At 47.0% G+C, this 12,500-nt stretch overlaps 1 protein-coding gene across 2 annotated transcripts in view; it reads left to right on the top strand.

Annotated features, from left to right (window-relative positions):
- LOC121614350 (spectrin beta chain, non-erythrocytic 1) overlaps positions 1-12,500 on the top strand; it is a 97,626-nt gene that overhangs the window by 36,990 nt on the left and 48,136 nt on the right. The window contains exon 1 of one of the 2 annotated variants that reach the window (XM_041948168.1): positions 2,310-3,225. The exons of the other annotated variant lie outside the window; for it this stretch is intronic. Coding sequence (XP_041804102.1) covers positions 2,979-3,225 — 247 coding nt within the window. The 5' untranslated portion in view covers positions 2,310-2,978. Of the gene's footprint in view, positions 1-2,309; positions 3,226-12,500 lie in introns of those variants that run through there. 2 annotated transcript variants of the gene reach the window in all.

A 12,500-nucleotide genomic window follows, 5' to 3' on the forward strand; every position in this document is an offset into this window, starting at 1 on the left:
TGGCTGCTTGTAGTGTTGGCATTTTGGGAGCCGGGGCCGTTTCCACGGTCAGGTGGGAACTTCAGCCTGACTTCAGTGACTCAGAACATTTTTACATGTTGTTTTCATCCCTGCCAAGATAAAAAATGTCAATTTACCAAGTCTGAAACAAAACTCGAGGCTGAAATCTGAAGAAAATCTGAAGAAGTTCGTCCATTTTTACACACGAAACAAAATGTCACACAAATATCAGTTTGAAGTTTTTCAGGAAATATCAAAGAATCCACAGAAACGTATGGAGGTGACAGAAATGTGGCACATTATGAAAGTATGAAGCTACGAATGAGTGGCCTAAACTCAAGGTTCACTTACAAGCTTTTTTCTGTGGCTTTCAGCCACGCCCCACAGCCTTCTCCAGCTAATGGAACACCTGAAGAAGACCATGGGATGTGGTTGAAAGCCCTGCGAAAAGCTCACGAGTGAACACTGTCATTTCACTTCTTTCTGTTAAATGTTAAACACGAGAAGCCTGAATGACAAACATCTAAAACTGCTAAATGTTCATTTAGATTAAAGAAGAACAACAAGCCGCTGAGTCTGAGTCTGATCCTCAAACGCCTCGGCCGATCTCGGCCGGCGTCTCTGGAGGTCGTCCTCGCTGTTTGCTCTCGCTCTGTCTGTCAATGATCGACCTCGGTCGCTCGGTTTGCGAGTAAAAGTGAAACCACGTCCGCGTCGAGCTGCGCCCTCTTTATCAGAAGGTCAAAGGTCGTGTTTGTCGTGAAGGTCGGCGGCGGCGTCGGAGTTAATTTGAGAAGCTTCTGCAGCCTCTCTGTGACCTTTGACCTCCTCACGGTCTCTACCTGCTGAACTGTTTGTAAAGGTGAGAAGTTTTTAAAATCATCTGTATGTTCCTTCATTTCTTCGAACTCTTTCGTGTTTCTGTCATCTGCTGTTATTTCAGGGTCACATGTTCCGCGTATTGTCCTCGCGTCCTGACCTCCGAACTTTCACCTCCTTTCTGCAGGAAGTGAAGCGGATTCTCCTCCAATCAGCTTTCTCCTATTTTTTCCTGCGTCCCCAAACCTGTGTCTGATTTGTGTGTGTGTGTGTGTGCGCGTGTGTGTGTGTTGATGGACAGCAGGATCAAACAGGAAGTGCTGGCAGGGCTCAGACAGGAAGAACATCTCCACAGCAGACTCTAATATTAGAGCTCAGATATTCTCAGGATGTTTGGACGTCTGTGTGTGAACGATGAGCTCGGAGACTGAGCCAATCACGCACGCACGCACACACACACACACACACACACACTCTCTCTCCACCCTGTTTCTTGGCTCGACTCGTTCCCTCTGCACACACACTCTTATTTAGTGTTGTCTCACTGTCAAGGTGAATTAGATGAAGCAGAGAATATTTGCACACGAGGTGCAAACATTCTCTTGTTCTGTTGTTTTGTGCTTCATCTGTTGCGTCACCGACCAGGCACAGCCCTCACACTCGGACATTTTATAAAACGTGTCGGCGGTGAAGCTTTTCCAGAAGACGTCGGGATCCGTGGTCTGAGGCGTGTAGATAACCTGAACACAAGGACTTTGGCCACAGTTCAGGCTGATGATGTGAGAGAAGCAGCAGCGCAGAGAGTCCAGACAGGAGCTGCAGAAGAAGAAAGAATAAACTCAAGACAGGAAGTATTCAATAGAACAACGGTGAATTGATCAGATATCAGCAGACACAAAGTTCATTTATCTACAACTTCAGTACAACAGTTCCAAAAGAAAAATCCCATCATCAGTAAAAACAAGAAAAAGTCTAAAAGAAAACAAAATAAAAAACCCCTCAGGATTGAATTTTATTTTGAAATTAAATTAAAATAAACTTGAATTAAATGAAATTTAGCATATATTCACTCATCTTGAAAAATGAATCCTCTCTTCTTACTTTTATTTGTGGAATCAGTCAGATCATTGTTGAAAATAAAGGCTCATTATTTGGTCTCATCATTGATCAATAATAAGTGGATCAATCGATTGATCGAGTCTTCCTGTCAGCAGGAATATTTTCTTCTTTTTTAACCTTCAGTGTGAACACTTCAGCTCTTTCTCTCCTCTTCCTCTCTCGACCTCCTCACACTCCGCCCCTTATGCTAAGAGTCGATGACATCACCGCTAAAGGCGAGGGCTGTGATTGGCTGCTGGGAGGAGTAGCTGCTCCCGCTGGCGGCCCCTCCCCCCATGACTCTCCCTCTGTCTGAAAGGTGTTTTCAGTGTCTGAGAGCTGCCGCCGCTGCCGCTGCTGCCGCTGGAGGACAAACCCACGCTTTCATTCTCTACCTCCTCCACCTCCTCCTCCTCTGCTCCCTGCGCTCCCACTGCTGCGCTCCACCCGCTCATTGTGCTGGTTCTCCAGGCAGGGAGGGTGTGTGTTTGAACGGAGGATGGGCGGATTCCTGAATGAAGGGAAGGTGTGATCTCTGAAGACGTTGACGGATGGATGGAGAGAAAACAGAAGCGTGATGCTGCCACCGCCGTCGCCGCGGAGCTTCTGCTGAACCAGCGATTTCTGCCTCCACACTGGTGAAACATAGAAAGAGAGAGAGGGACTCTGTGCTTCGGCTCCTGTGTCGCTCGCCCTTTGTGGCTCAGTCCTGCTGTCCTGGAAGTGTCTCTGTTGAGGCTGCAGCTGGATCTGGGATTACTCCTCTTCAACATCAGAAGCTGTCGTGTGTTTGAATCTCAGGTTAAAATCATTCGATCGTTCTTAAAGCTCGTTAAAGCTCATTTATTCGTCTGGAAACTGGTTTTGTCAAGTTTCTACCTATTGCTGCGGAGAACTTCATCCTGTTGGAACTCAAGTTTATTCTGCTGGACTCAACTGAATCCTGTTGAAACTCGAGCTTTGCTCTGAAGCTCAGACTCTGGACGGTTTCAGACCCTGAAGTTTCTCTGCCGAGTCGCTCCTCGATGCCTCTGCAGACTCGTCTCATCTAAATCTTCGTCATGGAGCTTCAGAGCGCCACCACCGGCCTCCCCGGCCCCCTTTCCCCCGGCCCTCTCTCCCCGACCATGGACTACGCCGGCCCCCTGTCCCCGGCGTCGGGCGGCCCCGGCCCATCTCGCAACAGCCCCGGCCGGGGTCAGAGCCCCAGCCTCAGCCCCATCAGGGGGCCCAGCCCCAGCCCTGGGTTCTCGGGCCAGGCTGCCTTCAACTACAACCAGCTGGAGGGGAGGTTTAAACAGCTTCAAGGTAAGATGAGAGCTCGCCTCGGAAATCTGTAAGAATGTCTCAATAGGGAACATGTGAGGGAGACCTCAGGAGGTCCAGATCCAGGACCTGAAAACCTTCACTGGGCCAGATGAGAGCAACAGCTGCTCAGAATATTTCACAAAGTTGTCTCTGAAATTAAAAAGAGCCAAAAAGTGACAGTGAAAGTAGCTTCAGCTGGAGAGCAGCTTCATTTGGACTCCAGTTTAGTCCCCAGACCATCGATTATCAGGTCAAGAAGCTTTGACATCATGTTAGAAAAGAAATTCAGAGCTGCTGCAGTGAGTTTAGATTCGGTTTCATTGATGAAGAATGTGTTCGTCACGTGTTCGTTCATGTTCCGAGGTTTGAAGTGAAATCAGAGTCTCGGTGTGGATGAATCAGCAGTTCTGACCTTATCTCAGCAAACTCCGTATCAGAGCCCCACCCTGCTCCACACCCACAGTCACACTGCGGTCCACCTGATCAGCTGCGCCGGGCCCGCGGGGTCTGGAGGGGCGAGGGGACGGGAACCATCGGGGTGTTGGCTGAGAAACGTCCAGTCACTTTTTATTCTTCGTGTTTTATTAGTGGAGAACTGTGAGCGAGTTCCCACCATGCTTTGCTCTTTAATGGGCGGTAAATCCATCAGTGTGGCTGCATCAGTAATATTAGACAGGCTAGTTAAATCTGCCCTCCGTTAAGAGAACAACCCAAGTTTATTCAGAAAATCACAACTTTCCTGCAGCCGACCTCTCACCTCTGTCCTCAGGACGAGGACAAACCACATCTGGAGTGCACGAATGGTTGAGAGATAAAACTTCTCTGATGCTTCTGACTATTTTTAAGAACGAATGAATGAAGTTTACACACGTGCTCCTAATTCCTTTCTGCGATCAGTATCCACTGGACCCTGCACCCAATCTAAGGTCGAGCCTTGTGTTTGCTCTTTAGCTGAGGCGTGCAGACTCTTTAAATACATGTAAACACATCTCGTAATGTGAAGCAGCATCCACTTATCGACTGCTGCACAGTTTTAAAACTTGTGTTGGAGCTGATTTCCTTTCATTGAAGGTGAAGGTGTCGTCTGTCATAGTTTGAGGAAACATGGCGAGATACGACCTGACGCAGGTAGAGACCAGCAGTAGAACCTTTTAAACAAGCTTAGAAGCACAGGGAGCGATGTTAACGGACCGGAGGAGCTTCCAGAGGCTCGTCAATGGATGTTCGTCAGCAGCAAAAGGTTTTAATGGGATGTTTTTTCACGGAAAAACACTCGAGTGTAAAACTATTGGCGGGTTGAATTTAGCTGAAGGTTAATGGAGGCGGTTTTCTGGACGCAGCCTCATCGACGTGTCGATGCCCAGAAGCCTCCAGTGCCGTCCTGGTGTCGGAGAGTAGCCCGCTGGCTCGAGGCCAGGTGAAGGTGGTCCCAGCAGGCGGTTTGTGAGGCTGTAAGATAAGAACTGTGATCTGGCTTTGATCTGATGTTCAGTTTTTATGTTTCTAACACACCAAACTCTCACATGTCCTCATAAAAATGCTCCGTATGCTTTTCCCTGAAGAGTTCTGGAAGGAAATAAACTACATGGAAACCTTTGTTAGCACCTCAGCTCATTAATGGATCCGTTTACTGGATCTGTTTTGATCTGTGATCCAGTGTAGAGAAGAATAGCACGCTGGTGGAGGTTCACGCAGTGTTGGCTGGTTTCAAAGCAGGTCTTATCAAAGAAGTCTTGACTTTGAGTTTGTGCTGGAGGAGGCGGATTATCTAGCGTGTTATCTTTGAAGGATCATAAAGTGTTTTAGTGCTGAGATGTGGGAGGGGTCAGATGTTCTGCAGGACGTAATGCACTTCTGTTAGAAATCCTTTCCTTTCATTGAATCTGATGTGAATCCAAACTTTTAAACTTTTGATTAAAAGTTGTGGAGAAAACCAGCTCACAAACAGGAAGCAGTTCTTGAGTCCAACAACTGATTCTTGTTCAGTTCTTGGTGATGTTGTGTTGGTCAAACTGTGTTCAGCGCCTGAACATCAGAGGTTTCTGGAGCGCAGCTTCGACTTTAGACGCATTTCTGATTGATTTACTTCATGATCAGCTTTGCAAGACTAACATGAAGTGTTTCTACGGACGCCATCGCCAGGGAGGCTAATGCCAATGCTAGCGCCGGACTTCAGCAATAAAACATCACGCCTGTCTAGATCCAGGATGAATTGGATCATGAATGAAGGTCAGATATCTGCAAAAAATCAGTCAAGAAGATCTTGAAGACCGACAAAAAGTCTGCTTTTTCTGGACATCCAGTTTCTGTAAGCAGCGTTCCTCATGTCAGTGGACTTGCCTTGTGGTTTCATACTAATCCAGCTCTTCATAGGGTCTGATATCAGGGCTGACTCCGGCCATGTGGATCCACAAACTACCATCAGGACTTGAACGTTAAAGGGTTCTTCTAGAAGCCATTATTGGCCTCTCTGAAACCCTGATGGTCCCTCGAAGTCCTTTCCCTTCTCAGTGCAGGTCTGGGACCTGGTTTTATGAGGTCTGTCGTGCAGTGTTGAGAGGATATAAATTCATGTGTTGTCCCATGTGTGGCTCAGGTGCTTCAGAGCAGCGCCTCGCATTTTTAAAGACCCCTGGTTCAGTTCCCGGCGGGGTGATGAATATGGAAGCAGGCGGTGATTATTGCACTGCAAAGAGCTTCAGATGTGAGAGGGAGGAGACAGAAGGGAGCTGAGGAGCAGCACTTCCTCCTCGTTAGAGCCAGTTTTGAGCTAACAGCCTCCTTTCAGAAATCCAGCAATTATGGAGGGAAAGAAGTGATCAGATTAGCTGCTGAACGGACTCCTGGGAGGTTTCTGTGCACAGCAGGAGGCTGTTCGATGCTGACTGATGTGGAGGTAAATCACTCAGAAGTGACTGTTAAAAACTTACTGACTCTTACTGACCCTGGAGCTGCTCAGGGGCACTTCATCAGGCCCCGCCGCTGTTAAACCCACAGCCTGATGACCATGAAACACACATTTAATCGTATTTCAGATTCAGCTGTGGTGCGTCTCGACCAAACTTCCTAGAAATCAATTGTCACGATCGTGGCAGAAAGTCAGCAGATCAATAGAGGATTTCTAGGCACAAGGATGGCGGGATTGATGAATAATACATGGATGAATAAAAAACACCCGATGGATGGATGGATGGATGGATGGATGGATGGATGGTGGATTGATAGATAATCGATGGAGGGATAGATCAGTGTGTGAGCTACAGAAATGAAAAGAGAAATACGTGTCGATGGATCAGTTGATATGTGGATAGATGGACTGATAAAGGATGAATACTTTGATGATTGAGGGTTAGAAAGATGGATGATAGTAGAATAGACAGAGGAATGGATGGATGCAGATGTTTAAGTATATATAGGTATTATTTTAGATTAAATATCTTAAAAATGTCTGTTTTCCTGCTGCTTTTAGCAGTTTCACTGATGTAAACAAACATTGAACATCAGAAACGTTAAACGCTCAGATTGAGTTTTTATTGGCTGTTTGTCCCTGTCCATCAACTGCAGCGTCCAATCATTTGCCTGGACGTTTGGGCTGGGTGGGGCTACACTTTGAGCTATGGATTGTGACAGAAAAGACCTTTAAAATACTGATGAATCATTGATTGATTGACTGGAACACACAGCTCACACACACACACACACACACACACACACACACACACAAACACAGCCACACACATGCTTTTCAAACAAGACCATCACCCCCCTCTTTTCCTGTGTTGTCCTGAGCCAGCCAATCAGCAGACAGCTTGGTGGTTTGGGAGCCCCCAAGCCCTGTGTGTGTGTGTGTGTGTGTGTGTGTGTGTGTGTGTGTGTGTGTGTGTGTGTGTGTGTGTGTGTGTGTGTGGATTAGGGGTGTATCTAACATGGTCTGGAAGGCAGAATAATGTCCGAACCACATTATCACCCCTCCTTTCTTTTTGCCGCCCTCCGCCGTTCTAAGAGGTGTTTATCCTCTCCTTCGTCCTCCCTCCTCTTCTCCTCTTTCTTCTCTTCCTCCAGCTCATCAATGTTTCATGAGCTTCTGCAGAGCGTCTGTCATTGCCCGATCATCCCCTCTCCCTCCTCTCTCCCCTCCCCTCCCTCCATCCTCTTAGTGAAATTAAAAGGAGGCTTCGGCCGTCTCGTCCCGATAAAGCTGACACAAAGGCGGGAGGGGGGCCGCTTCGCTCCTCCTCCGGCGTCTGAGCAGGAGGAGTCTGCGATCTCCTCTCGGCAGCTCCTGACGTGATCTGACGCTTGTCACACCGACAATGACGAGGAGCCCTTCAGCTCCGCTCGGGCTTTTTAAACAGCAGCATCGCGGCGTGTTTTAGCTTTTTATGTTTATTCATGATCCTGATATCTGCAGAGAGCACACACACACACACACACACACACACACACACACACACACACACACACACACACACACACACACACAGTCTCAGGCTCATTGCATTTATGACTTTTTGCCATTAATTATCACGTATTTCAGCTCAATATGTGTGGTTGTTATGTTTAGTTAAACAATGCATGAGACTCCACAGAGAGAGACATAGGTCGAGCACTTTATTGATCCCCGATGGGAAATCAATTCACACATCACACAACACACACGAGTTACACTGAGCTGACCTGAGGCAAGAGAAACGCTCAATCAATTTAATGTCAGAGAGTTTTATGTCAGAGCTACCGTTCCCTGTGTGTTAGCATCACGTTTGCAGACTATTTTCTTGCTTCTGTGCATTTCAGATTCCTCACAGGATGAAAAGCATCGATCAGTTGTTGTTCTCGTGTGGTCAGATGACTCCAGCATCTCGTGTTTCGACGTGACATTCGTTGTTTTACCTTGATGAAAATTCCTGAAAAGTTGACGCCATGGAAACGATTGAGAAAACCTCCACCTGACGTGGAGTCAGCAGTTTCAGTTACAGAGAGAGAGGGGGGGGGGTCAAAGAATGGAGCTATTGTTTGAGCAGAAGGTGACATGAGTGAGTGTTTGAGGAAGGAGTGTGTGTGACAGTCTGATGAAGAACAGGGAAACCACTCTGTGTGTGTGTGTGTGTGTGTGTGTGTGTGTGTGTGTGTGTTATCATGTCATCTTGTTGCAGTTTGGACCATGAAAGGACTCTTTGAGGGGAAGGCGTCACTGAGCGTGCTCACAGAGAGGGGGCGGGGCATAGCCGAGCGAAAACAGAAAATGTAGAAATAAAAAAGCACGATGAAGTGCCGTGTGTGTGTTTGTGCGTGCGTGCGTGTGTGTGTGTGTGTGTGTGTCAGTATTCAGCTGCACAGGATGAACTGAGTTATTTTCACTGAAACCACTGAGATCAAATCATCGTAAAACTGAAGTTTGGTTGTTTGAATCCGTTTCCGATAAACTGTCATAAAGTCACGTGATTCAGACCCAAATCATGACAACAATGATCATTTCGTGCATGTATGAACACGGCTCATTGTAATAAGTTGATTATTGACACCTTTGGCAAAGAATTGAACTGAAAACAGCTGATGTTTTGTCATTAATTTCTGTTTTGATCTCCTGCAGCAGCGTTAGCACGTAGCGCCGAGCAGCATATTGAAGCAGCACTGACTCCTCCACTGTGTTCCTGCAGGTTTTGTCTTTAGAAACATGCAGGTGGCTGCTGCACTGCGTCTGCTCAGGTGTTTACATGCCTGAAAATAGAAGCACGAACCAAAGCTGGATGTAGCTACCGTAGCTAACGTGCTGCAGGTTAACAGTTGTCTGTCCATTCGTCCATAATAGTCAGGTGGCTGTAATTATTGAAAAGTTTATCTAATGATGATATGAGACTTGAGTCCACTGCACGAGTCAAATCTGGTGGATTGATTGTGAAGTTGCAGCCTTTGCTGCGGCCCAGCAGGAAGTTCTGAACGTCTGCTGCTGAAGCCTCACAATAGCTTCAGATAAATGTTTCAGTGTGTTTCTGTACAGAGGGAGGACACTGAATGATGTCCCACATCACTTATATTAGACGTGCATCATGGAGGACACCTAACTGTCTGCAGGGACGACGAGGAAAAGCTCCCTCAGTGTTCATGTGGACTGAACTTCTCCTGCTGACTGCAGGGCCTCGATAGGAAAACTCCTCCGCTGTTTGCACCATCTGGTTGGTGCCACGCTGCACCACGTGAGCGTGCTCTGTGCATGAGTACGAGATGTCAGACATCTTTTATCGTTTCCCGTAATCGGCAGACTGACGATGAGCTTTGGAACAACGCAGTGAAATGACGTGAAGCTCTGGGGACGAAGACGTTGGAGGAAAGTTATTAGAAAGTGATGAATGTGTGTTGCACTCTGACGCCGTTTCATTAGCATCACAGTAACACACCCGAAGAGTTTCTTTTCTCAGCGATGAGGAATTTGAGTCATCCAGCAGCAGGCGGCCTCGGCAGCGGAGTTCACGAGCTCGCTGTAATGAAGAAACGTTGATTTATGTGGACGGCAGTTCGTTTCCTGATGAACGAGACTGATTCTCTGACAGCGACGCTCAAAACATCGAGTTCAGGAAAAACAGCCTGAAGGAAAGAGAGAGGAAGGAGGAAGGCAAGGAGTCTTTATTCAGCTGTGAAGGGAGTGAAGGGAACAGCAGGACAGACAGAGACAGACAGAGACACACAGAGAGACAGACAGAGACACAGACAGAGAGAGAGACAGAGAGAGACACACAGAGAGAAACACACACACTTCTCAGAAGTCTTGAATCATGTGTGTTTTGTAAACTCTGGACGTAGAAATCACTAAAAGCTGATGAATCAGGAGCAGGTGTGAAGATTAGATGTGTGTGTGTGTGTGTGTGTGTGTGTGTGTGTGTGTGTGTGTGTGTGCGCGTGCGTGCGTGCGTCAGTGATCTTATCTCTCACCTTGGTGTTTTGTAACGACCTGCAGCAGGAATGTAAAGGTGAGCTGGGCTTGGCCCTATCAGACTGTGTGTTATCACTGTGTAACGTCCTGCAGCAGCTTTCCTCAAGGACGTAGACATGAAGTGTGTGTGTGAGTGTGTGTGTGCGTGTGTGTGTGCGTGAGTGTGTGTGTGTGTGTGTGTGTGTGTGCGTGCGTGTGTGTGTGTGTGTGTGTGTGTGTGCGTGTGTGAGAGAGCACAAATTGCACCAGTTTAAACGAATGTCGCAATTTAGGTCTGTAAAAGCAGGACTTTGAACTGATCCAAAGTCCCTCTGTGAGGATCCTGGTTCAGTTCTGCTCAGTTCTGAGAGAGAGAGCAGGAGGATCAGGAATGTTTCTGACGAGAGCAAACGTCCAGTCGGCGTTCGGCTCGGTGACACTGACTCGTCCAGATGCGGCTGACACGGCGAGGACTTGAATCTGACTCGACTGTGAGTCGACGAATCACGTTCAGATTCGTTGTTTCTCTCGACCAGGAGCGCTCTCCTCTGAGGACGACTGTGTGAAACTGACCTGAGATCAGCTTTCAGACGCACAAACACTTCAAATGAATGAATGAATCTGTGAGTGAACAGAACAGACGGCGTCAGTCGGTTTAACAGGCTGATAATCAGTCAGTCAGTCAGCAGCTCTCAATAGTCCTCTGTTCCTGATCCTGGCTCAGTTTCCCCTCCAATGGGAATTCACTGCAGCACTGTGTGTGTGTGTGTGTGTGTGTGTGTGTGTGTGTCGGGGTGTAAATAAAATAGAATAGAAATATAAAAAGAAGTTCTGTCAGTCGTAGAGCTGTAATAAAATAGAACAGAAAAAGTTTACATGCAGGAAGCAGCTTGACAGGAAGTGTCTGGTTCAGTGGTCTGATGGTCTCAGTTTAAGAAAACACCCAGATTCACTCTGATGGTGATGAGACGGACAAAAACAACCTTTTAATCTCAGCAGACACGTCAGTTAGCCAGTTAGCTGCTCAGGCGTTAGCCGCAAACAGGCTGAGATGTTTAGCTCTTAGCTTGTTAGCTCGTTAGTTTTGCACCGAAGCTACACACACACACACACACACACACACACACACACACACACACTCATTCACACTCATTCATGTAGTCTCTGGTCTCATGTTTCAGACACTAACAGAGGTCAGTGTGATTGGATGAGACTGACACACTCAGCGTCGTGCCCTGTGATTGGCTGAGACGGCAGGATGTTGAGCTGAAACATGATGTCACTCTTTGTGCATCCTGCTCGTTAAGGCCTGTTTCACTTCATTTGGCGTCTCTTCCAGCAGGTTCGCGTTAAAGTCGAGCTGTTTTCTTCGTGCTGGAATCCTCTCTGCTGGTCGAAACCCTCTGCGAGCCTTCCTGCTGCAGCTCATCCACACATTTCATCCACAACAGGATTAGACACTGTTTATATTTTTAGGAAGCCATCAAAGGAGACCTGAGAGCAGTTTGTCTGTCTGAAGCAGAGCTGTTCTCCTGTGAGACACACTTAAATTGCGTCACTAATTTGATGTGGGCTTGTCTCGGTCTGAACGCACTGTGAAGAAAACTGAGCAAAAATATCACAAAACCAAACAGGAGAGCCGGTGAAACAGACTCGTCTCAGGCGGCTGAACGCAGGCCTTCACCTGCCGACTCACCTGGTCACTGCTCTCCGGTTCATCCGTTCATCCTTTAGTGTGTCAAATACCAGAAAATATCTAAAGACGTTTCCAGATAATGTCTTAAAATCTGTTTTTCTCTAACAGTGTTACACAAGACAAGTCTTATTCTATTTTTTTAGTGTTCCATTGAAGCCGAATGTCAGTTCATTTGAACTCCTGTAACCTTTGGTGTAAGGGGGACGGAGGCAGACCTCCACCTGGTGTCACGTTACTGCTGTTTAACAGAACACTTTAAACTGTGCAGAGAGCTCAGAGGCTGGTTCCCTCCTGTGCCTCATCTCAGTTCATCTAAAGACACGACACGAGATCAAAATGATGATTATATATATGATATATTAATGTTAGTACAGACGGTGTTACGTTACATTATGAGATATGATTTGAAACACACAGTTTAATTAGACACCAACTGGAACAAGCACGCAGACTTCAGAAAGATGAATAAAATACATCAATAATGATGTTAATAAAGAGGATTAATCAATGAAGCAAAAGCTGCAGCTTTCGACTGATCTGAAGTGCACACACGCACACACACACACACGCACACACACACACACGCACACACACACACACGCACACACACACACAGAGTAAGGGTAATATTCGACGGCCTCTCTGCGCCTCCTGTGGGAGATCAGGAATGCA

The sequence above is a fragment of the Chelmon rostratus genome, chromosome 11 (assembly GCF_017976325.1).
Source record: "Chelmon rostratus isolate fCheRos1 chromosome 11, fCheRos1.pri, whole genome shotgun sequence".
Taxonomy (NCBI): Eukaryota; Metazoa; Chordata; class Actinopteri; order Chaetodontiformes; family Chaetodontidae; genus Chelmon; species Chelmon rostratus.